At 42.0% G+C, this 22110-nt stretch overlaps 1 protein-coding gene across 9 annotated transcripts in view; it reads left to right on the forward strand.

The window, feature by feature from the left end:
- Positions 1–2777: 2777 nt before the first annotated feature.
- Positions 2778–22110, forward strand: part of AASDH (aminoadipate-semialdehyde dehydrogenase) — a 49547-nt gene continuing 30214 nt past the window's right edge. For 4 of the 9 annotated variants that reach the window (XM_075066438.1, XM_032782690.2, XM_032782709.2 and 1 more), the window contains exons 1-5: positions 3066–4843; positions 6575–6828; positions 9345–9465; positions 11197–11537; positions 13005–13197. In XM_075066438.1, the coding sequence (XP_074922539.1) occupies positions 4808–4843; positions 6575–6828; positions 9345–9465; positions 11197–11537; positions 13005–13197 (945 nt within the window). In that variant the 5' untranslated portion in view covers positions 3066–4807. Of the gene's footprint in view, positions 3035–3065; positions 5281–6574; positions 6829–9344; positions 9466–11196; positions 11538–13004; positions 13198–22110 lie in introns of those variants that run through there. The other 5 variants (XM_075066440.1, XM_075066441.1, XM_032782672.2 and 2 more) reach the window with 4 other exon arrangements.

Genomic DNA, 22110 nt, shown 5'->3' on the forward strand with positions numbered 1-22110 from the left:
TTGGCAGGGAATAAGGCCCCCTGCTAACACTCTTATGCTGCCTTCTGGCCATGCTGTATCACAAGACATATTTAATCACAGATGTTGCCAAGAGTGTTCTAACCTGTCTGCAATTTGGAAAAATTATGCATTTTGGCAAACAAAATTATATAGAATTTGTGCACGTACCCTAGAATGTTTTGACTAGCATTGTTACTTTTAACTCTGATCACTGTTTAAACACCGTATATACATTAGCCTGGTTCTGATTTTATTCAGGACAGATTCTCTGATGCTTTAACAATTGTTCTCCTTTTTCCCCATATACTGTTGTCACGTTCCCCTGGTGTTATCTGGACCGGTGATCTGCTAGGTCACCCCAGTCCTTGACTCTGGGACCCAGCCTTACCCTGCTCTGCTATAAGAACCCCCACTCCTGGGCTGTTCATGCACAACCGCTGGCATGTAAGCTGCTCCTTGGATTGTGCAACCAAATGACACTAGCCAATATGTCCAGTCTCAGATGCAACCCTGGGAACTTCTGTGTTGCAGTGTCCAGTTATGCTGGCTGGATGCTGCAAGCTTGTATGAGTTCATCAATTTAACGAAGAAGTTAATATGTACCAGGCTTGTTATCCCAGGAGGAGTGTCACTCTTCAAATCAAATGCACTGCTTCTTGTAGAATAAACGGATTTATTAACTACAAAGGTAGTTTTTTTTTAAGTGATTATAAGTCCAAGCATAACAAGTTGGATATGGTCAAATGAAATAAAAGCACAACACATTTTAAGCTGCTTTTAACATTTCAATGGCCTTAGAAACTTAGTTGCTCTCCCTTTTGATCAGCACTTCAGTCGCTTGATATTGGTTTCTATAAATGGAGGTGAAAGAGAGAGGAAGGCATGGCAAGTGTCTCCCCTTTTTTTTTTTTTCTTTCTTTCTTTCTTTCCCCATGTTCTTTCTTCTGTCTTGGCTTTGCTGCCCTCCCCCTTCAGAGTCAGCTGAACATTACCTCATCGCAGTCCCAAACTGACCAAAGGAAGGGGGGTGACTCACTCCAGAGTCCAAACAGATCCTTTTGTTGTTGCCTAGGCCAGTGTCCTTTGTTCCTGTGAGGCTGGGCTGGGTTGTCCCATACATGCCCTGATGAGGTGTGAACTGTCCCTCTGCTGCTGCAGAGTTTTTGCCTGGGCTTGCTTTAAGCTATGAGGACACATTTTCAGCCTCATAACTATATACATAAAATTACCCCCCCTTAATATTTTAGGTTGTATCTCAGTGTTTGAGCAGTGGCCTGCTAAACCCAGGGTTGTGAGCTCAATCCTTGAGGAGGCCATTTAGGGATTTTAGGCAAAAATCTGGCTGGGGATTGGGCCTGCTTCAAACAGGGGGTTGGACTACATGACCTCCTAAGGTCCCTTCCAGCTTCGATATTCTATGATTATAACAATGATTACTGGAATATTACCATAACAACAATGCTCAATACATCATGAACCTTCTGAAGACACCTGGCATGAGAAACTTTGCATTGGATACCACACAATCATAAGGATGAACATGGGGGTGCTAGGTATTCCCCTGAGGTACAGAACATCACAACTGTGCATTTTAAAATGTAAAAATCTGACTCTATAAAGGGCTATAATAATATCAGACTCTGCAGTTGGAGGCAGAGGTTTTAACTTTCACTTATGGTTTGCACCAGCCTCAGAAATCAGGCCTACAATGTTTCTTGTTCTGTGCATCATATGGTAGCTTACTTGTAAGCACTTAAAATTGCTTCCTAAACTCTTCCCTTCCTCATTTCTCGTTTCCTTTCCTATCCACATTTTCCTTTGACACTGCTCATCTACCAAAGAAGACTTCTTTGCAGTGGATTCTGTGGCCCAGTTAATAAGTAGTTGTGTATAGTGTTCTTTCTTTTCAAACATAGCCAGAATTTGCATCAAAGTCCTGATTCATTTCCTAGCACAATTACTTATATATAGGCAACATTGCTTCAATTTTGTTTAAAACAGTGGTTTTATTACACTTCTGAAACTTTTTCAGTTTGAGTATCAGTTGACAGTGTATGGTGTGAGTAGTAGCCATGTTAGTCTGCATCAGCAGAAAGACTGAAGAGTGCTTGTGGCACTTTAGAGACTAACAAATTTATTTGGGCATAAACATTTGTGGGCTAAAACCCACTTCGTGTATGTAATCAACTGAAACTAATTTCTGCAGATTGAAGTTTCAGCTAGTCATTGCTTATGCCATCTTGGTGTGTTTTTTAAGAGCCACAATTGTTAAATATCAGACACACAAGATCATGTTCCCCATAGTCATTTTATTATACTTTTCGTATAAAAGGCAAGCGTGGCTGTTGAGTGCAGACACGGTGGGTGAGGTAGTAGCGGTTGGTGAAAGAGACAAACGGGTACGTTTACACAGAGCTGAGGGTGGAAGAAGGGCTGTGGGGCAGTGAAAGGCGTGTCTCTCTTGCAGCGCCAGCAGCTGCTGACCAGGTTTGTTCTTGTCCCCTGATGCCCTGTGACAAGCAGCTCCCAGGGCGCCCGGAGCGAGCAGGGCGCAGGCTTTGGGGGGAGGGGGGCACTCATTCGGCTAAACCCCGCCGCCCCTCTAAACGAGCTGAGAGCCGCCAACTGTCTTATCTCCGCCGCGCGGGGGGAGGGGAGATGGGGATGAAGTTGCACCTACCCTGCCTTATGGTTTATACCCCAACACACACACACACCAGGCATCTCCTTCAGTAGTTTGGTTTTGAGTTCTTTGCTCCAAGACCCGTCCCCCCCTCCAGCTGCTGGGAAAATGGAACAGCCTGACCCAGCATCCAATCAAAATGTTGCAGCTAATAACCAATGGGAACACTGCTTCTAGGAAAGAGCACGGCCAATCCGAATCTGCCTAGAAGGAGCCAATGGGAAAAAGAACATTCAGCCAATCAAATGTGGCGCAGAGCTGTTGTCACGGCAAGAGGGGGCGAGCCTGGGCCGCTGCTTGGCTACCGCCGCTCGATGGCGTCGCGGTGGCCCCAGAGGGCGGAGTGCGCAGGTGGGTGCTCTCGGGCAGGGGTCGGCGGGGGGAGCAGCCCAGACCAGGGCCAGTGGGGACGGCGGAAACGGACCGGGCCCCGCACCTAGACCCTTGCTGGGGCTGAGGGATGGAACTAGCCACGTTGCAGCCGCCCTCGTCCGAGCGCAGCCCCGCAGCGTCTCCCCTCCCGCACCCGGCGGCGCCCCGCGTGGGCCAGAGGAACCGTGGGCGATAGCCAAGGCGCTGGTCCCACTGCAGCCGGCGGGAGATTTAAACAGCTGCAGGGAGAGAAGCTGGCCCGGCGTACTCGCCCCTCAGTCTTGGCCCTCCGCCTGTAGAAGAGCTCTGTGGCGCTGGGAAGCGTGTCACTGAGAAGCCGAGGACCAGCAGGAAGTACTGCCTCCCCCGCCTTGTCACTCTCGTCTGCTGGCCCTGGGGCTACAGTAACCTGAACAGTCTGGGCTGATGTGAGGTGCGTCCGAGGGAGGCTACAGTTCCCAGCATGTCCTGCTCTGTTTCCGGCCAGACAACAGATGGTCTGCGCTTGGATCCACATGTGCTGGGATGTGTGCCCTGCCTTGGAGAGAACAGATGTTTTTAACCATCTTACCAATTGTTTTGAGGTCTGTCAATAAATTGAATAAATAACAATCAACAGTCTTTGCTTCAATAAATGAATCAGCTTCAATTAAATCCAAGTAAATTTCTAATTTCTACAGTGTATTTCTGATGTAATGAGCAATGCTGATTGTGTCATACGTTTAAGTAGTTAACTGTCGTTTTGAAGCATATTCTTGTGCTAGTTTCTATAGATCATGGTTACTTTTGGCCAACCAGGTTGCAAAAACATTTTTTCCTAGTTTAAGATGTGTGCTTGCACACAAGTAATCTGGTGATATATATTATTTTGGAAAACAGTGGTTTATGTAAAGGTATTATAATGCATACAATGGAGTGATAACTATTAGCACTGGAAGTTTGTGGCTTTGGTTACAAAAATATATTCCCTCTGTATTTTAAAGGATAATGCCAACTCAATAGTGCTAACAATTCCATAAACAATAATTTTCTCCTTGTCCCCTGTCAATTTTTGTGGTTTTAAAATCACGTTTTTCCTGGTTTTTCCAAACTATTACTGTGTAATATGTGGAAAGATCCACATACACCAAATGGTGGCAAATTCACAAATAAAACAAACTGAAGAACTAGAAATATTTTTTCTCATTAATCTAAGAGAAAGCTCTTTTTGTTTTAGTGATCGTAGGTATTATTTGTAACAGTAAGTTTAAAAAGAAAATATGGAAGTGTTCCTCTGCCATGTTCATAAAAATATGTTGTTAGATGAAAAACAGGCAAAAGCCTGTGCATGGGACTGAGGATGTGCCTCATAATATTTCTCTCACTATATAAGTCAATGCCTAGGCATGACAGAGAAAGTTTTGTTGTCCTTCCTTTAGTAAATTTTAGTTAGACCTCTCCTCTAACATTGGGTCTGTTTCTGCAGCCTTGAAATCAGTCAGAATATGCCACTTATTTGATATATTTATGTAATGTTTTGTGGTGGATGTTTGTTTACAGTTAATATAAATTGCCTGGGAGTGGAATTATAATCTACAGGAAAACTCCAGCAGTTATTTGACAATAATTATATCAACTCTTAAGTTTTCTTGTTTGTTTCCTTCAAACTCATGCAGAATTTCAGCTTGATGACATTGAACTTATATGGACAATTATGATTAAAAAATAACTGAATTTGTGCAGTTATAAACATATAGAAGAGTTTGTCATCAAATGTTTGGAAGTAGGATCTGTGTAATCTTCTTAACAGTAAGTAAATGATATATTAGGAAAACCAAGGTGATTTGGCTTTGAAAGCACTTTTCTGTTTTTGTTATTACCAGTCTTCATTTGTTTAAATGGCCTTAAATTACCTCTTTAAAACTTTGTGATCTCTTCACCCTTTGATGCATGGGATTGCTTTGTTTTTGAGAACTGTACGTGTTTCTTCTGCAGTAGCAGATATCACTAATACTTAAGGTCAAATTCCGCTCACCTTACTTATATGCAAAGTCATATTAAAAGCAGTAAGACTACTTGCACAAGTAAGGCAAACCGAACTTAGTCCCTAATCAATGCAGACAGCTGGGTTCCTTGCAGTTCTTTAACTCTTTCATTATTTTGTTTTATAGTGCCCACACACGTAATAAGTTCTGCAAAGAGAACACATAGAAGCAAGGCCTCTACCCCATTCACAATCCACTTTGGTCAGTTTCACAGCTATAGGATTTAAAAAATTGTAAACTTCATGTTTTCAGCTATTTAAATCTGAAATTTCATGGTATAATTGTAGGGGTCCTGACCCAAAAGGAGTTATGGAGGAGGGGGGTTGCGGTACTGCTACCTTCAGTTCTGTGCTGCTGCTGGTGGTGATGATGCTGCCTTCAGAGTTGGGCAGCTGGAGAGTGGCATCTGCTGGATGGGAGCCTAGTTCTGAAGGCAGAATTGTCACCATCAGCAGCACGGAAGTAAGGATGGCATGGTATGGTATTGCCACCCTTATTTCTGAGCTGTTGCTTACAAAGCTGGGCCCCAGGTCAACAGCTGCTGCTCTCTGGCCTCTCAGCTCTGAAGTCAGCACAGAAGTAAGGGTGGCAATACTGCAATCCTTCTAAAATAACCTTGTGACCCCCTGCAATTCCCTTTTGGGTCAGGCCCCCCAATTTGAGAAATGCTGGTCTACCCCCCCTGAAATCTGTATAATATAGGGTAAAAGTACACACAAGACAAGGTTTTATGGAGAGGGAGACCAGATTTCACAGTCCGTGATGTGTGTTTCATGAATTTGGTAGGGCCCTTACCCATAAGATCTCACACTGTAAATATGGGCTTGTCATACAAATGAGATAATTATGTACTTGAGGATTGAGCATTGAACTCTTGCCAGGTAAATAAAGGAGAAACTGATTTCTAATTATATTGTGTGTTTGTAATGTTTATGTGTAGACGTACTCTGAAGAAATCCTCGCTCCACTGAAGTCAGTGGCAAGACTGGGATCTTTAAATGTTATTTCTTTAAAATGAGCGTTTCAATTTACCTCTAAAGATTCAAAATATACATTTTATAAACACAAGCTTTTACAAAACTGAACACCAGTAGAAGTATTTCCTTTTAAACAAATCTAGTTGAAAATACTTCTTTCCCTTCTGCCCTCAAAGGCAAAATAATTTCCTCCAGTGTTTGCAATCTAAGCATTGCATTAGAGCATAAGAACCTGAAAGTGGAAATTGAATAGACTTTTTTTAATTGTAACCAAACAACAAAAATAGCAAATAGTAAAATAAAAAAGACTTTTAACATTCAGATTAAGGTTTGTAATATGAATAACTTGTTTTTAAATGCTACAGTCTTTAATTTGGCACAGTCTCTTTAAATTGCTTTTAGAAGAGGTCTCATGCTATTTCCTTCGACTTCTTTTTCACTAGACTAAGCTGCCTTTTATATTCATAATGTTAACAATCAGAATTCATTGTAATCTTTTATTATTTTTATCTGTTTAGGGGACTGAATATTATGTATTTAAAATGACCCTTCAGGAGATGGTGCATCAGGCAGCCAGCCTGTATTCTGATAGAAAAGCAGTATGTTTTGATGAATATAATGATAAACCTTCAGTTTTCTACACTTACAAGGAGGTTGTTAGTCTTGCCACAGAATTAACAGTTTTCCTGCAAAACTACTGTGACCAAAGAGGAAGGTTTGCAATAGGCCTTTACTGCTATCCTGGAATAAATTTACCATCTTGGATTTTAGGGTAATACTTTGAATACTTCTGTTTTACCTCTTGTCTTCTCTATAGTCAGTCTACAAACTTCAAAACCAGTGGAGCACTAGTAGCTAGACCCATTTTAACTGATTTTATAAACCGGTTTCGCTGAACTGTTTGGAATGTTATGTATATTGGTAAAGCCAGGGTGTGTGGGGGGGGGAGGATTTTAAATAAAAATTCCAGAGCACTTTTTGGCTTGTGGCTCTTACATTCACTTGCAAAGCAATTAAAATGCTTTAAGTTCCCTTTACCAGTGCATATCTATGTAACTGTCCCTGAATATGCAGCACATCTTTGTTTAAATGTATATCTTTAGACATAAACATATAGTCTAATTTAAATGTTGATTTTTTTTCCCCCCCCCCACAGACCATCATACCTCTATTCAGTTAACTCCCCCCTCCTTTCTCCCCCTCTTCCCAACCAAACAAAGGTACTAATTCACAATTAGGGCTAAATTCAAGTTTCAGGCTTTAAATCCATCTAATTTGTCTGTAACCTGATTCAACCTAATATGCTTAAAGTTTTAACAACTTGCTTTGGATTTTTTCTGTAAAAGAAAATCTAGAAAATGAAATGCAGAATTAAGTTACAACAATAAGGATGCATGATTAAAATAAGTAATGAGGAAATGTAAAAGTTGAGGCTTCAGCACTACCGTCAGTTTAACAATATTGCACATGAGCACTATTTTCTGATCCCTTGTTTTCTAGTTAACTAGTTTAAAATGTTACCATATACATTAGAAATAGGCTTGAAAGAATCCATTTTTTATCAGTAAATGTCAGTAAACATTGATTTCACTCTACTTATTAAAAAGATGATGCATTATTTCCATAGATCACAATCAAAATTTATAGATAGGCAAAGTAAGAAAAATACTGCTTGAGAACATATTAGAGTGAAAAACCAGTAATTTAGACTTATGAATTAGGCTTGTTCACAAATGGACTAATGAATGAATCTTAAAAAACAGGTATGATTTGTTGATTTAAGTATACTTTATATATTTTGACATATGGCGTTGGCAATTTGTTTGCTAACAGTTTATAAAGCTTTAACTTTTTGAAACTCAATGTCAGTGATTCAGTTGTTATCTTACCATTGCTCCGTAATTTCCCACAACTGGGAAAATTATATATAGATTTTAAATGCTTAAAACCCATAATTTTATGTAATTGTGAAAATTTAAATTGATAATCTAAAAATGCATACAAATAAACAGACATCTATCAAAATCATAACAAAATAAAAATTATATTCTTCCAGGCCTAATCATAAAATATATCAAACATACAGGATGTGCATCATGGCTAAATTCACGTTACTGCTGGAATCTTAACTTTTTTGCATTTCCTAAATCTTTATTTTAACTGTATGTCACAACCATAACATTTTACTGACATGTGAACAATGTGTGCAGCAATGGTCACAATTCTTGATGCTTTGGGAGGCATTATGCCACATGTGTACTGAATTACAAGTGCTTAAAGGTTCCACTGACTTCACCAGTATAACCTGTAAGTTCCTTGACCAGTGAGCATGTACTTACTAACTGTTCATGCATGTACAATGCACCTTTAGATTTAATGGCATTTTCTCCTGCACATGTTCAACTTCACTGATGAAAGCAAGAAAACAGTGAGTTAAAACAAGCTGTATGTACTGAATCTGTTTTGCTCAGGCCCTTATAGCAACTGCTGATACCTTTCATATGCTCTTTCTCCCAAATTTGGTTGGTTTTGTTCATGTAGTGTTTTAGAACCAGGTATCCCTTGTTCTGTTTAGCAAAACACTTAGTGTGATGAGTATTAATTTGTAAGGGAAAGCCAAATAGTAATAGATTTTTTTATTTTTTTTGCAAAAATAACACCTCAGCAGAATTTTTTAAACCTAATTAATATACCATCAGCTTTATTAATCTGGATGCTCAGGGTTTTTTGATGAAGACAAAAAGCCAAGAATTCTTATTTGGTAAATTAAGCCACTAGGTGGTTCATATGCACACTAGTGATACTAGTAAGCACTGAAGAAACACAGCAGCATAAAAGAAGCATAACTGATGACAGTGGGACGATATTTATCTGTCTTTGTTAGGGAAGAGATTATGTAACTCAAATCTTCACAAGCCAGATCTCATGAACCTGCGAGAATAAAACTGTGATGTTCCTAGCATGTATTCTGCATCTGCTCCATGTACACATGTGCTACATATTGTACCCAAGCCTCAGAGGAAGAGGAGCGAGCAACGTGGGGGGGTTCAGGGGAAGAGATGAGAGCAGGGGCTGGGCCACAATCCAGGCTCAGGCAGTCCCCACATACTTCTAGGGAGTTTCCGGCACTCGTGTTTAAGCCTACCCAAACGAAAGGCTCACATGCCGCCTATGTCTGGAAACTAAGGGACGTCATAGCATAAAGAATTTATGTAAAACTGAAGATATAGTTTAACTCTTTTTGTCTTTTACAATGCTATTAATTGACTAGAATTTTTGCCTTGTTAGGATCCTCCAAGTTCCAGCTGCATATTCTCCTCTTGATCCAGATGCACCACCAGTGTTATCTAACTATTTTATGAAGAAGTGTAACCTCCAGTATATCCTTGTTGAGAATGACAAAATAAATGTAAGTGTTAAGGATACTAAAAGGAACATTAAAATGGGATTTAGAAAATTGCAGCAGTTGAGTTAGTTGCCTTCTGTTTACCAAGAGCTATGATGTAATTGTCTTTATTTTGACAATGAGTGGTTTTCAAGCTGTTCTGCAGTGGGTCAGTAACATGAGTTCTCAACCTTAGGGGAGACTGTTAAGAAGCAGGGCACAAATTGGCTTGGAGATCTATACTTAGATTTCACCAACCAATTATCAAGTATAAACTCCTCAGGCACTATTACAGTCTTAACGTGGAGTGACAGTCGATCTCCTTGGGTACCACCCATTTAAGCTTGCCTTTGTGACAGATGGTCTCTTACACCCAAAATCACAATAGTGTTACTGGTTTCTCCCAATCCAAAAGGATGTCACTTACGCAGGGTCAGTTGCGCTTTAGACCTCACACTGAAGACAGTGCTTGTAACCGTTCCTATAGTAATCGATCTAAAGATGTATTAAGTAGGAAAAGGAAATAGTTAGTTATTTACAAAGTTAAAGCGGGTAAACATGCACACACACATGCTAGTCTTAAGTTTCAAACAATAATAGAAGCTTCTATAATAAGAAAGCTCTATATGTCCCTTCTTGTCTTCTGTTAGCTGCCAGTTCAGCTAATGGGAGGAATTCACTTGCATGTCTCCTTTTCCTGCGGGGGGGTGGAATCGGCAAAGTCTTTTGACCTCTGATATTCCAGAGTAGTTCTCCTGCGGCTGGGCCTTCTTTATTGGACAGGGGATAACACCTCCTGTTGGAGACTAGGGCCTGGTATACACTAGGAAATTAGGTAGGTATAGCTATATAACTTAGGGTTGTTAAAAATCCACATCCTGAGTGACCGAGTTAAACCAAAGACCCCAGTGTAGACAGCACTGGATTGACGGGAGAGTTCTCCTCTTAACTTACCTACTAACTCTGAGGGGACAGGAGGTTCCAGCTATGTGTTTGTCAGTGTTCAGTTGAGACCTACAGGCCTTGACATGAGCTGGCAATTGGTTTGCAAGCATGACAAGGGTGATCTACCTTAGTTTGTCACAGACACTTTCAGATAATGTGAAGTACACCTCTGTCTCGATATAACGCTGTCCTCGGGAGCCAGAAATTTTTACCACGTTATAGGTGAAACCGTGTTATATCGAACTTGCTTTGATCCACTGGAGTGCACAGTCCTGCTCCCTGGAGCACTGCTTTGCTGCATTATATCCGAATTTGTGTTATATTGGGTCATGTTATTTCGGGGTAGAGGTGTGCTTGGATGCTTTTTCTCTAAACATCACCTTATTTTCCGGTCCACTTATTCACTTCCATGGTTTTGTAATACATTCCTCAATGGTGGGCATTGGTATTCAGGAACTCTTCCATACTTCCTCCCCAATAGGTGTTTCATGTCAAAATGGAATGCATAGTTCTTGGAAGAAACTTATACGTCATCTAATTTACTAGTGATTATTAGATCATTTTTATGAGTATTAAATTCATCCACAGTTTTGTTTTGTTTTTAAAAGGCGCGAGCAGCTGCTCTCTGAAAACCAGACTTCTTAAAGCTGTCTCAGGTTGGGCTCCCAAAAGTGGAGGCACTCAAAATCAGTAGTTGCTTTTGAAAAATTTTATCTTTATTGTTATAGTATAATATGGGAATGGAGATAGTAAAACTGTGCACTGAGCTTTGCCTTTAACTTGCTTGTAAACTATTTTATTCCCTTACAGAAATTCAAACTATCCCATGCTGGCTGGTTTTACCAGAGTTCTTTTGCAATAGATGATGTTGGTTTAACTCTTTTCCAAATTAATTGGAATGATGTTGATGTAAATCTGCTGTTAGATGGCACAGAAGACAAAAATGGAATCTCCAGAGCTGCAAGTGATTGGAAGACAGATTACATAGCTGACCTGGACCAACTTAAATCAGAGACATCACAAAGGGGGTACATGGATGTCAGGCAGCAATATTCTTTGGCATACATCTTACGTACATCAGGAACTACAGGGATCCCCAAAATAGTCAGAGTACCTCATAAATGTATTGTGCCAAATATTCTTCATCTTCAGTAAGTTTACTTTCCAAATTATCCTTTTTATGTTTTCAAAGGGCTGACAATTAGAGGTGAGATTTTCAAAATAACTTAATATATAACGCTGCTTGTGTTTGCTTGTCACTGATAGCTACAGTCATGCTGTATTTTGTGAATCACCTCACTGGTCTGTAAAGGAAAGGGAAAAATTGCAAAAGCTAGCTTTTGCAAGAGTAAGTATATAAAGCCAAGAATTGGTGCCTTTGGAAAGCTTTATTACCTTGCAAGTAATCATATTTTACATTCACAAAGTACATTACAAAATAAGGTGATTACAAAATTGTGATTAAGGTGGGGACTGTGCCAAAGTCTAGTATCTGGTATGGTATTGAACTACCAGGAATGACTGAGGCAAGAATAACTTCAGTACAGTAGAAGTACTCTTCGCAAATTCATTCTGCAAACAGTTGAAGCCAACTGGAGTTGAAAATCCACATACTCTGGATCTAACTGATTGCCATATTTGGGGTTGGGAAGGAATTTCCCCCTGGGTCAAATTGGCAGAGACCCTGGAGAGTTTTTGCCTTCCTGCACAGCCTGGGGCACAGGTCATATATTGCTGTAAACTAGTGTAAATGGTGGATTCTCCGTAACTTGAAATTTTTAAATCATGGTTTGAGACTTCAGTAACTCAGCCTGAAGATATGGGTCTATTACAGGAGTGGATGGCTTGCAATGTGCAGGAGGTCAGACTAGATGATCATGATGGTGCCTTCTGGCCTTAAATTCTTTGATCTAACATTATGTGTTTGTGACTCTCCCCTTCTGCCTCTAAGCTTTCTTTCAGTTGATTTCTAAATAGAATAATTATTACTTTGCTTGGTTATACATTATTCTTAACATGCTTGACTGATTTTATTACTCCTAGAGTCATGTTGATCATAATATAGACATTTTATTGCTGGTACTCTAAATGAAATGGATACTGAAACTTTTAAGTTGAACTTGTGATTCTCAGACATATAGGAATTATTTTCCTCTCTAAATCTTAATTCCTGTTCTAGCTTTCTTGGCTTTTCTTTGTTCTGGTAAATACTGCTCGAAAATACTAGTAATGGAAACACTGCTAGTCCAATATGGAGTGCAGATACCGAGCAGTACTGATGAATGAGCACAGACCATTCAAAATCTGCACAGAGCTTCCTCCCCAGCATGCAGAACATAGATGCAGATGCCTTTCTGAAGGATATGCTCTAGCACAACCAGAAGTTATGGGTTTGAAGATGCAAGAACTGCTTGGTGAAATTTTCCTGTGTATGCAGGCATTTATATTAAATGATCTTAATGGTCCCTTCTGGCATTAAAAATTTTTACTAATCTAGGTACAGATGCTACGGCATACAAGTGCTCCAACTCAGAAGCCCTTCTGTTTTTAAATAATGCCAGCCAGTTACCAGCATTTATATGCACCTGTCTTAATAACTCTACCCTTTTTCATTTTAGATCACTATTTAAGATCACACCACATGATATGCTGTTCCTGGCCTCACCTCTGACGTTTGATCCATCTGTAGTTGAGTTGTTCGTTGCTCTGACAAGTGGAGCCTCTCTGCTTATAGTACCAAACCCCATAAAAATGATGCCTCTGAAGTTGTCTGCCACTCTTTTTCACCGTCACAGGGTGACAGTATTGCAGGTACGCCATTCACAATGGGGTCCTGTTGAGATACAAGGGTTGTATTTTGTGTCTTATTCTTTCTGTTTGCCTGTGTGTGCAGATTTTGTGAGATACCGGACAGTAATGATAAAGAAGTTTTTACTGCAGCGTCAGTTCCCTTTCATTTTTATGCATATGTTATCCTCTTTGCTACAGAGCGCTAGAGCTTCATAAAGTTAAGAAATTACCATTTGAAAGGATTGTTCTCAGGGATGTATGACAGATGAGATTTCACTGAAGACAAGGCTGACATTCAGCTGAAGGCTCCTGATAATTATATAGCTTTTTAATTTCTTCTGACATTAAGGGTACGTCTACACTACGGTATTAGGTCTGATTTACATAAACGGTTTTTAACAATTGTATTTAAGTCGAGTTCACGCGGCCACACATAAGCACATTAATTCGGCGGTGCGTATCCACGTACTGGAAGCTAGTGTTGATTTCCTGAGCGTTGCACTGTGGGTAGCTATCCCATAGCTATCCCATAGTCCGCAGTCTCCCCGCCCCTTGGAATTCTGGTGTGAGATCCAGTGCCTGATGGGGCAAAAAACATTGTTGCGGGTGGTTCTGGGTACAGCCTCACCCTCCCTCCGTGAAAGCCGCAGACAACCATTTCGTCCTTTTTTCCTGGATGAACTGTGCAAACGCCTTACCACAGCAAGCATGGACCTGCTCAGCTCAAGACAGCAATCATGGAGGTTTTAAACACCTCGCGGAATTCTCGTGCAGTCAGTGCTGACCAGGACCTGCAAACCAGGCAAGGAGGAGGCGGCTACGGCAGCGCAGCGATGAGAGTGATGAGACATGGACACAGAATTCTCTCCAACACGCGGGCCCTGCGCTTTTGGAGATTCCTGCTGGTAACGGGGCAGGTTTGTAGCCATTGAAACGCCGATTTGGCCGGGAAACAAGCCAGAGACTGGTGGGACCGCATAGTATTGCAGGTATGGGACGATTCCAGTGGCTGTGAAACTTTCGCATGCGTAAGGGAATTTCATGGAACTTTGTACTTGCTCTTCCCTGCCCTGAAACACCGAAATCAAGATGAGAGCAGTGCTCACAGTTGAGAAGTGAGTGGCAAGTAGCTCTCTGAAGCTTGCAATGCCAGACAGCTACGTTCAGTCGGGAATCAATTTGGAGTGGGCAACTCTACTGTGGGGGCTGCTGTGATGCAAGTAGCCAAAGCAATCATTAAGTTGTTGGCTTGCGAAAGATTGTGACTCTGGAAATGTGCAGGTCATAGTGGATGTGCTTTGCTGCAATGGGATTCCCTAACTGTGTGGGGACGATAGATGGAACCCATATCCCTGTCTTGGCACTGGAGCACCAGGGCACCCAATACATAAACCGCAAGGAGATACTTTCAATGGTGCTGCAAGCACTGTGGATTCACATAGAGCGTTTCACCCACATCCATGTGGGATGGCCGGGAAGCAGCTTCATGACGCTCGCGTCTTCAGGAACAGGACTCTCTCTTTAAACGGCTCCAGCAAGGGAATTACTTCCCAGACCAGAAACAAGTTGGGATGTTGAAATGCTGTAGTTATCTGGGGGACCAGCTACCCCTTGATGCCATGGCTATGAAGCCATACACAGGCAGCTGGACAGTAGTCAGGAGTGTTCATTACAGGCTGAAGCAAGTGCAGAATGGTGGTAGAATGTGCATTTCGCCATTTGCTGGCGCACATTACTCGACTCACTCTGGTTGGCTGAGGCTCTATGTCCCCTTTTGTTATGCTGCTTGCTGTGTGCGCCACAATCTCTGAGAGAGTAAGGGGGAGACCTTATGGCAGGATGGAGGCTGAGGCAAATCACCTGGCGCTGATTACGCACAGCCAGACACCAGGGCGATTAGAAGAGCACACCAGGAAGCGGTGCGCATCAGAGAAGCTTTGAAATGAGTTTCATCACAGGCAGGGTACGGTGTAACTGCTGTGTGTTTCCCCTTGGAACCCCCCTCCCCCATTAAACTCATTTCCTGTAAGCAACCACCCTCCCTTTTGATTACAGCTTGCTAAGGAAATGAAGGTCTATCGTTTAAAAATCATGTATTCTTAAGTCATTAAAAAAGAGGGAGAGAACTGACAAGGTAGCCCGGATGTGGTTTGGGAGGAGGATAGGAGGGACGGAAAAGGCCACTGAAAAATATTTTCAATAATAGAACAGCCTTTGGTTGGGCTGTCTATGGGGGGTGGTGATTGTGAGTGCAGTGTGCACGAAGCCTTCTCCCCATGCGTTCTTACATGTCTGGGTGATGTGGAGGTATGGAACATGAGTGATGGGATGGGTGGTGGTCTACCAGTGGGCTGCAGCGGCACTCTGTGATCTGCTGCTGGTTCCTGAAACTCCCCAGACGCGTGGAGCATGTCAGCTTGCTCACCGCCATCCCCAGCGTTGCATCCGCCACTGCGTCGAGACTTCCTCTGCCATCACCTCTATATCTCAAGCGTCCTCCACTCCTCACGTTGGTGCCTCCTGTCCTCACGTTCACTGGCATCTTTCCTGTAATTTGATACCACGTCCTTCCACTTATTCAGCTGAGCTCTTTCATTGCGGGTCACTCCATGATTTCCGAGAACATTTCGTCTCGCGTCTTTTTTTTTTTCTGCCATCTTATCTGAGAGTAGCCTTCGGGATGGAGTAGGGAGGCTGAAAAAGTTGCAGCTCGCAGTGAGGGAGGGAAAAAGAGAGAGAAGTATTTAAAAGATACATTTACAGAACAGTGCTTATACTCTTTCACGGTGAACAACACTATTCACCTCTATATAGCACGTGTGATTCACTGCAAGGTCGCATTTTGCATCTTATATTGAGTGCCTGCGGCTCTGGTGTTAGAGATCTCACAGACGGATCCGAGCAGCCATAATTCAGCTTGCTGCGGCCATGGTAAGCCATTGTCTTTCGGCTTCTGCAGCCTTCATATACACCAGGGGAGGCACTACTATGGCATGCGTGCCAGGGCGCCACACAGCTGATTTTCAGTGGCACTACACTACCTGGGTCCTGGCCACTGGTCCAGGGGTCTCTGCATTTTAATTAATTTAAATGAAGCCTGTAAACATTTTAAAAACCTTATTTTACTTTACATAGAACAATAGTTTAGTTATATATTATAGACTTATAGAAAGAGACTTCTAAAAAACATTAAAGTGTATTACTGGCATCGTCATAAATAGATAGCTAAGGGTTAATGTTTCTTTTACTGTTAAGGGTAACAAAGGGAACCAAACACCGACCAGAGGACCAATCAGGAAACTGAATTTTCAAAGTCAGGAGGGAATTTTTGGGTCTGAGTCTTTTGTCTGTGTCTCAGCTATGAGCAGGTTCTTTCTATCTTCTAATCTTCTGTTTTCCAAATTGTAAGTATAGTGAGAAAAATAATAGACTTATGTTGTTTTGGTTGTATTTACATGTGTGTAGCTTGCTGCAATGTTTCAAATTGGATTATCATTTTATTTGTAAGCGCAGTACATTATCTTTTTTAGAATTCATATTCTAGTATCTGTGTTCTTTTATTCATAAGACAATTAGTCCCTTTCGTTATAGATAGTCGCTCAAATTATGCCCTTGATACCATGTAGTTGTCGAATGCAATTTATTGTACAATGTGCACTGTTATATTTCTTTCTGATATTCTTGTCTTCTTTTTTATTACTAGTCTCTTTCTTTTTTTTTATAAGGCTTTTAGGTTTGAATGAATGCTTTTCTCTTTTACATGCTTGAGATTGCGATAAGGGATTACTCTTCTAAGCTGCTGGGAGGTGAAGATAAGATTGATACTATAGTGTAGTAGAGTATAATCTCGTGTTTGTGGTGTAATGACTCTGCGATCTATCGGAGGCAGCCGATAGGAGCTCAATGTCCTCCGCGCGCGCGGAGCGCAAGAGAAGTGATATGGTCGAGGATGGGGTTGAACGTGTTATGTACTGAGTGTAATTTGGGGTTTTTGTCTTCCTTGTTTTGTCAATAGATGGTAGATATATTGTGTGTCTTTTTGTTCTCTTTGTGGGGTATTGTTGAATGTGAAGAGATAATAGAGGAGTGACAATCTTTAGCTACGCTCATTGCTTGTATTAATGTCATGTAGAAGAGGGATGGTCTGTTGCTCGGAGTGAAGCTTCTCAGGGTGGTTAAGCACACTGAGGAGTTAGTGTAAGTTCCTTGTGTTGTGTGAGAGATGACAAGTGAGGTCTCTGAGGTATATGGATAGTTCGTGCTCTCATGTGGTGCCTTTGAAGTTGAGTTCGGAGGTCTAGCAGGGTGTCTTCGCGAGATCATTTCACGCGCGTAGAGAATTTTTGGATGGTGCAGCGAAATCAAGTAATGTAATTAAGCTTAAGAAGGGTTCATGCTAGGCCCCAGATTTCTGGACGCTAGGTGCTCATAGTGTGGTTGGTGGAAGACGCTGGAGGGTGATCCTCCAGATGGGCTGGATGTTGCGAAACTCTGATAGTGGTGACGCAGTGATTATAAATGAAACAATCTGCGGCTATAGTTCACTCTTGAAAAAGGTTGCAACCCGCTGATACACTTCTTGCCGTCCCTTCGCCATGTGGTACCAAGTCAGGAGGTGCTCGGTTCTCTCAGTGGCGTGTCTCTGGTACTACTGGTATAAGAACCTTGCTGCTCTCAGCAGATAACCATCACCTCCGATACAATTTTCTGGCCTGAGGAACTTTATTGAGTGCTTACCTCCTCTTTTGAGTCGCCCTTATATGCGCTAATGTGTTCCATCATGTGCAGAAATTACTGTACCCAGCCAGTGTTCCGTGTGGCTTCTTTGCTGTTAAGATTGCGAGCAGAACCAACCCCATCCCTAATATCCTCCTGCGCGCATCTGTCCCCTTCATCGCTTTACGCCCCATCCCGACGTTGCGATGCTAGGGTAGCAGGTGGAAAGTTCATGTGGCACATAGATCCATAACGTTATAAGCAAAGTCTACTCTTCCGTCGCTCCCACAGTTCTCGTGGCTAGGCCTCTCGCGCGGAAGACATCCTGCCCTAGCCCCAATACGTCGAAACAAGCCTCTGCTGCCGGGCCACCCTTCGCCTTCGCGCCCTCACTGCAAATGCGTCACGGCATTCTCTGTTTAAGCCCAACGGCAGAGACACCAGCTCGCCTTTGGCTAACCTGCAATGGAGGATTCTTAGTTGTAAGAATCAACGGCGCAACAATGTTGTCCCCACTTGACTTCATTGCTCTGAATGTGTAACTAGATGGCCATGTCATGTCCCGTTTAATACTTAATTCCTGAATTGAACTTTCAACTAATCTCTACAAGTGATAACTGGAATTGAGGATAACCAGCGAATAAAGCGAGGATGTTGCTTGAATGCCAGCAACACCAGGACATACGAGCTAGGGCTTTGTCATGCATGATTACCAATTACTTGCTGAATGCATGTGGTCAAGTGCCATGGAGTGTAATGTAAGGTGCCCTGCCCCAGAAACCTTTCTCGCCAAAGGTACTTTGCGATACCTCCAGGAGAGCTGTCATGGAGATGTCCCTGGAAGATTCCGCTCCATCCCCAGGCATGTTAAGACTATTTGCCAATAACTGTACTGGCCCGAATGAATCGAAGTCTGCGGCAAATTAATCATTAACAAAATGCTTGCTTTTAACCATGTTTATATTTACAAAGGTACATATCAGAGGTCCCTTCCATGGCTTCATTGTCTGGGCTAGTGGCTTAGGGGGCTGGGAGGGATAATTCCATCAGGTGAGAAAAAAGCTCTGGCTGTTGGTGGGAACGGAGTGCTGGTGCTCTCTGCAAGTCATCCGATTCCTCTTCCTCCTCCTCATCTTCCCTGTCCGCCAGATCCTCAGGCGTGCTGAGATTACACCCCTTCTCGGCGTATCCACGGACAGGGGTAGGGCAGTACTGGGAGCGGGCGGCGGGTGGGGGAGTGCGACCCCAAGAATTCGCTGCAGCTCAGCGTAGAGCGGCATAACCGTTGCTGTGGACCCTGCCCTAACCTTCCAGTTTAGCTCGCTTTGTTTTTCTGAAGGGCTTGTCTGAGCAACGTTAAACTTTTCACACAGCAGCTGTACTGAGTCCCTTGTGTGACTCTCTGCATCATGGCCTTTGGAACTTTTTCAAATGTTTCTTCCTCATTTCATCTTTGGAAACAGAGACTGCTTAGCACGCAGTGATCTCCCCATATAGCGACATCAGAATCCGTTACCTCCGTGCGCGGTCCATGCTGGGCTTTTTTTCGATTCGTCAGGAGACTGCATTGGTTTACCTGTTGCTGATGAGCTCTGCGTGGTCACTGCTGTGGTGAGTTCCATGCTGGCCAAAACAGGAAATCCAAATTTCAAAAGTTGTGGGGCTTTTCCTGTCTACCTGGCCAGTGCATCTGAGTTCACATGGCTTTCCAGAGCGGTCACAATGGTGTACTGTGGGATACCGCCCAGAGGCCAATACTATCGATTTGCGGCCACACTAACCCTAACACGACATGGCAATACCGATTTCAGCGCTACGCCTTTCGTCGGGGAGGACTACAGAAACTGGTTTAAAGAGCCCTTTATATCGATATAAAGGGCCTCGTTGTGTGGACGGATGCAGGGTTAAATCAGTTTAACGCTGCTAAATTCGGTTTAAACGCGTAGTGTAGACCAGGCCTCACTCTGGCACAAAATAATGGGCTTGATCTTGCAGCCCTAAGTAATTCTTAGTCCTGGAAACAGTGCCAGAAACACAGTAAACTAAAGTACCCATCAGTAGTGCCATTTATAACATGATAAAGTGCCAGTAGTAAGAAACAGAATGATTATTTTCCCAGTAAGTTTGGCTGTTTGTAAGCTGTTAGTTCACCCAAGATTGCACTGGCTTCATTTCCTGTGGTAGAGAGAGAGATCTCCTGTGTGAACAGAATTTTAACAGGCTAAAATCTAATTTGCCTATAGAGTATACTAGAAATAATAGTCCTTTGTAATCCTTATTAACTGAATAAGCCCAATTCCATATTTTGTGGTATGATATGGTACTATGCAAAGGCTAATACTTGAGTAAAAAAAATTAAAAATCTCTGCTCTTGGGAGAGAGGTGGATCTATGTAAGTTGTTTCTCATAAATCTAAAACTTTAAGTAGAATGTCTGTTTTATGTATAGGCAGTAATATGTTCAACATTATTGAAACAACACAACCTCTTAAAGTGACAAGGTTTTAATTAACAGTGTGACTGCAATACTTTTACCAGGAAGACACCCAGCCAGCATAGGAAAGGGTATTTTCTTCAGTTCTGCCTCCAGCCCTCGCTATATCTTCCCTCCAACTCCCAAGCCATTTTTATAGCCTTCCCTCCTGCATACACATGCTCTTTTAAAAGAGTTCCTTCTCTCTTGGAGAAAACGAGGAAGTAAGTGATTGTGGTGTTAATTCAGGTTTACTTAACAATTAAGTGAAGATACCACAGCAAAAATAATCCAGCTGTTAAGAGGATCTGACAACGTTTTTTATTTCTGCTTGGTTTACAATGGAGGGAGTAAGTAAAATCCTGGTACTACAGGGTACTTCTACACAGACTTTTTCTTGGCACGCTGAAACATCTTGACCACCGTGTTGCTTGATGTTTTTAGAGTTTTTTTTTCTTGGGTTATTTCTCTTAAGTTGTAGCCATAATTAGCAAGTCATATGGCTTCTTAAGCAGCTGAACTGTTTTTATTGTTGGTGGTGGTTAGGACACGTTGATAAGTTTTTAATTTGCATTTCCTTGAGTTTAATCACTATCTTGATCAGTAAAGGGAAGGGCCCTTAGTAAAATAAATGATGCAAGTTCACTTTAGGGCTTAGTTGATGAATAATTTCTGTGGTAGTGTTTCCCAAACGTCAAGGTTGCCATTCCTGTGAGGATTCTGATCTTTCTGGACAGACTTGAGCAAAGCCATGAAAAAACTCATGGACAAATTAATGCTTGTCCTTTTCTTAATCATTTCCATTTATGAGCCATCAGAGTTTTGAATGATCTGAGTGCTGACTATTAAATAGAAGGCTATGACTTTTATAGACCCATAGGGTTAAATGGGACTTGCAGGACTATCTAGCCTAACTCCCTTCCAAGATGCAGGATTTGTCGCCCCCCCCCCCTTCCCAAACTAAACATATCCAATTCCTTCAGCCTTAGTTCATATGGCTTGCATCCCATCCATTTGATCATCTTTGTCACTCTGCACCCTTTCTATACCACAGCGACCAGAACTGGACACAATACTGCAGCTGAGGCCTAACCAGCGCTGAGTAGAGTGGTACCATCATCTCCAGTGACTTGCATGCTACGCCTCTTTTTTTAATGCAACCCAGAATTGCATTTGCTTTTTTTCAGCTGCATCGCATTATTGATTTTTGTTGAGGTTGTGATCCACCACAACTCCCAGATCCTTCTCAGCAGTGCTGCTGCCAAACCAGTTATCCCCCATTCTGTATTTGTACGTTTGTTTTATCCCCCTAAGTGTAGCCCTTGTGTGTTTGTCTTTTTATTGAATTTCATTTTGTTGTCTATAGCCCAGTTCTCTAACTTATCCAGATCCCTTTGAATTTGAATTCTATCCTCTCTTAGCTTTGTGTATCTCCATATTTGATCAGTATGCTCTCTAGTCCTACATCCAGGTCATTAATAAAGATGTTAAATAACACCAATATAGATCCCTTTGGAACCCCACTTGAGACCTACTTCCAGGCTGACATCATTACATTAATAGTTTCCTTTGTTTGCAGTTGTTTAACCAATTATGTATCCACTTAATGGTAGAACAACCAAATGCACATTTCTCCATCTTATTTATGAGACTGTCATGTGGCACTGTGTCAAAAGCCTTACTAAAATCCAGGTATATTATGTCCACTGCATTTCCCCTATCCACCAACCAGTTACCTTGTCAAAG

The sequence above is a fragment of the Chelonoidis abingdonii genome, chromosome 5, assembly GCF_003597395.2.
Source record: "Chelonoidis abingdonii isolate Lonesome George chromosome 5, CheloAbing_2.0, whole genome shotgun sequence".
NCBI lineage: Eukaryota > Metazoa > Chordata > Testudines > Testudinidae > Chelonoidis > Chelonoidis abingdonii.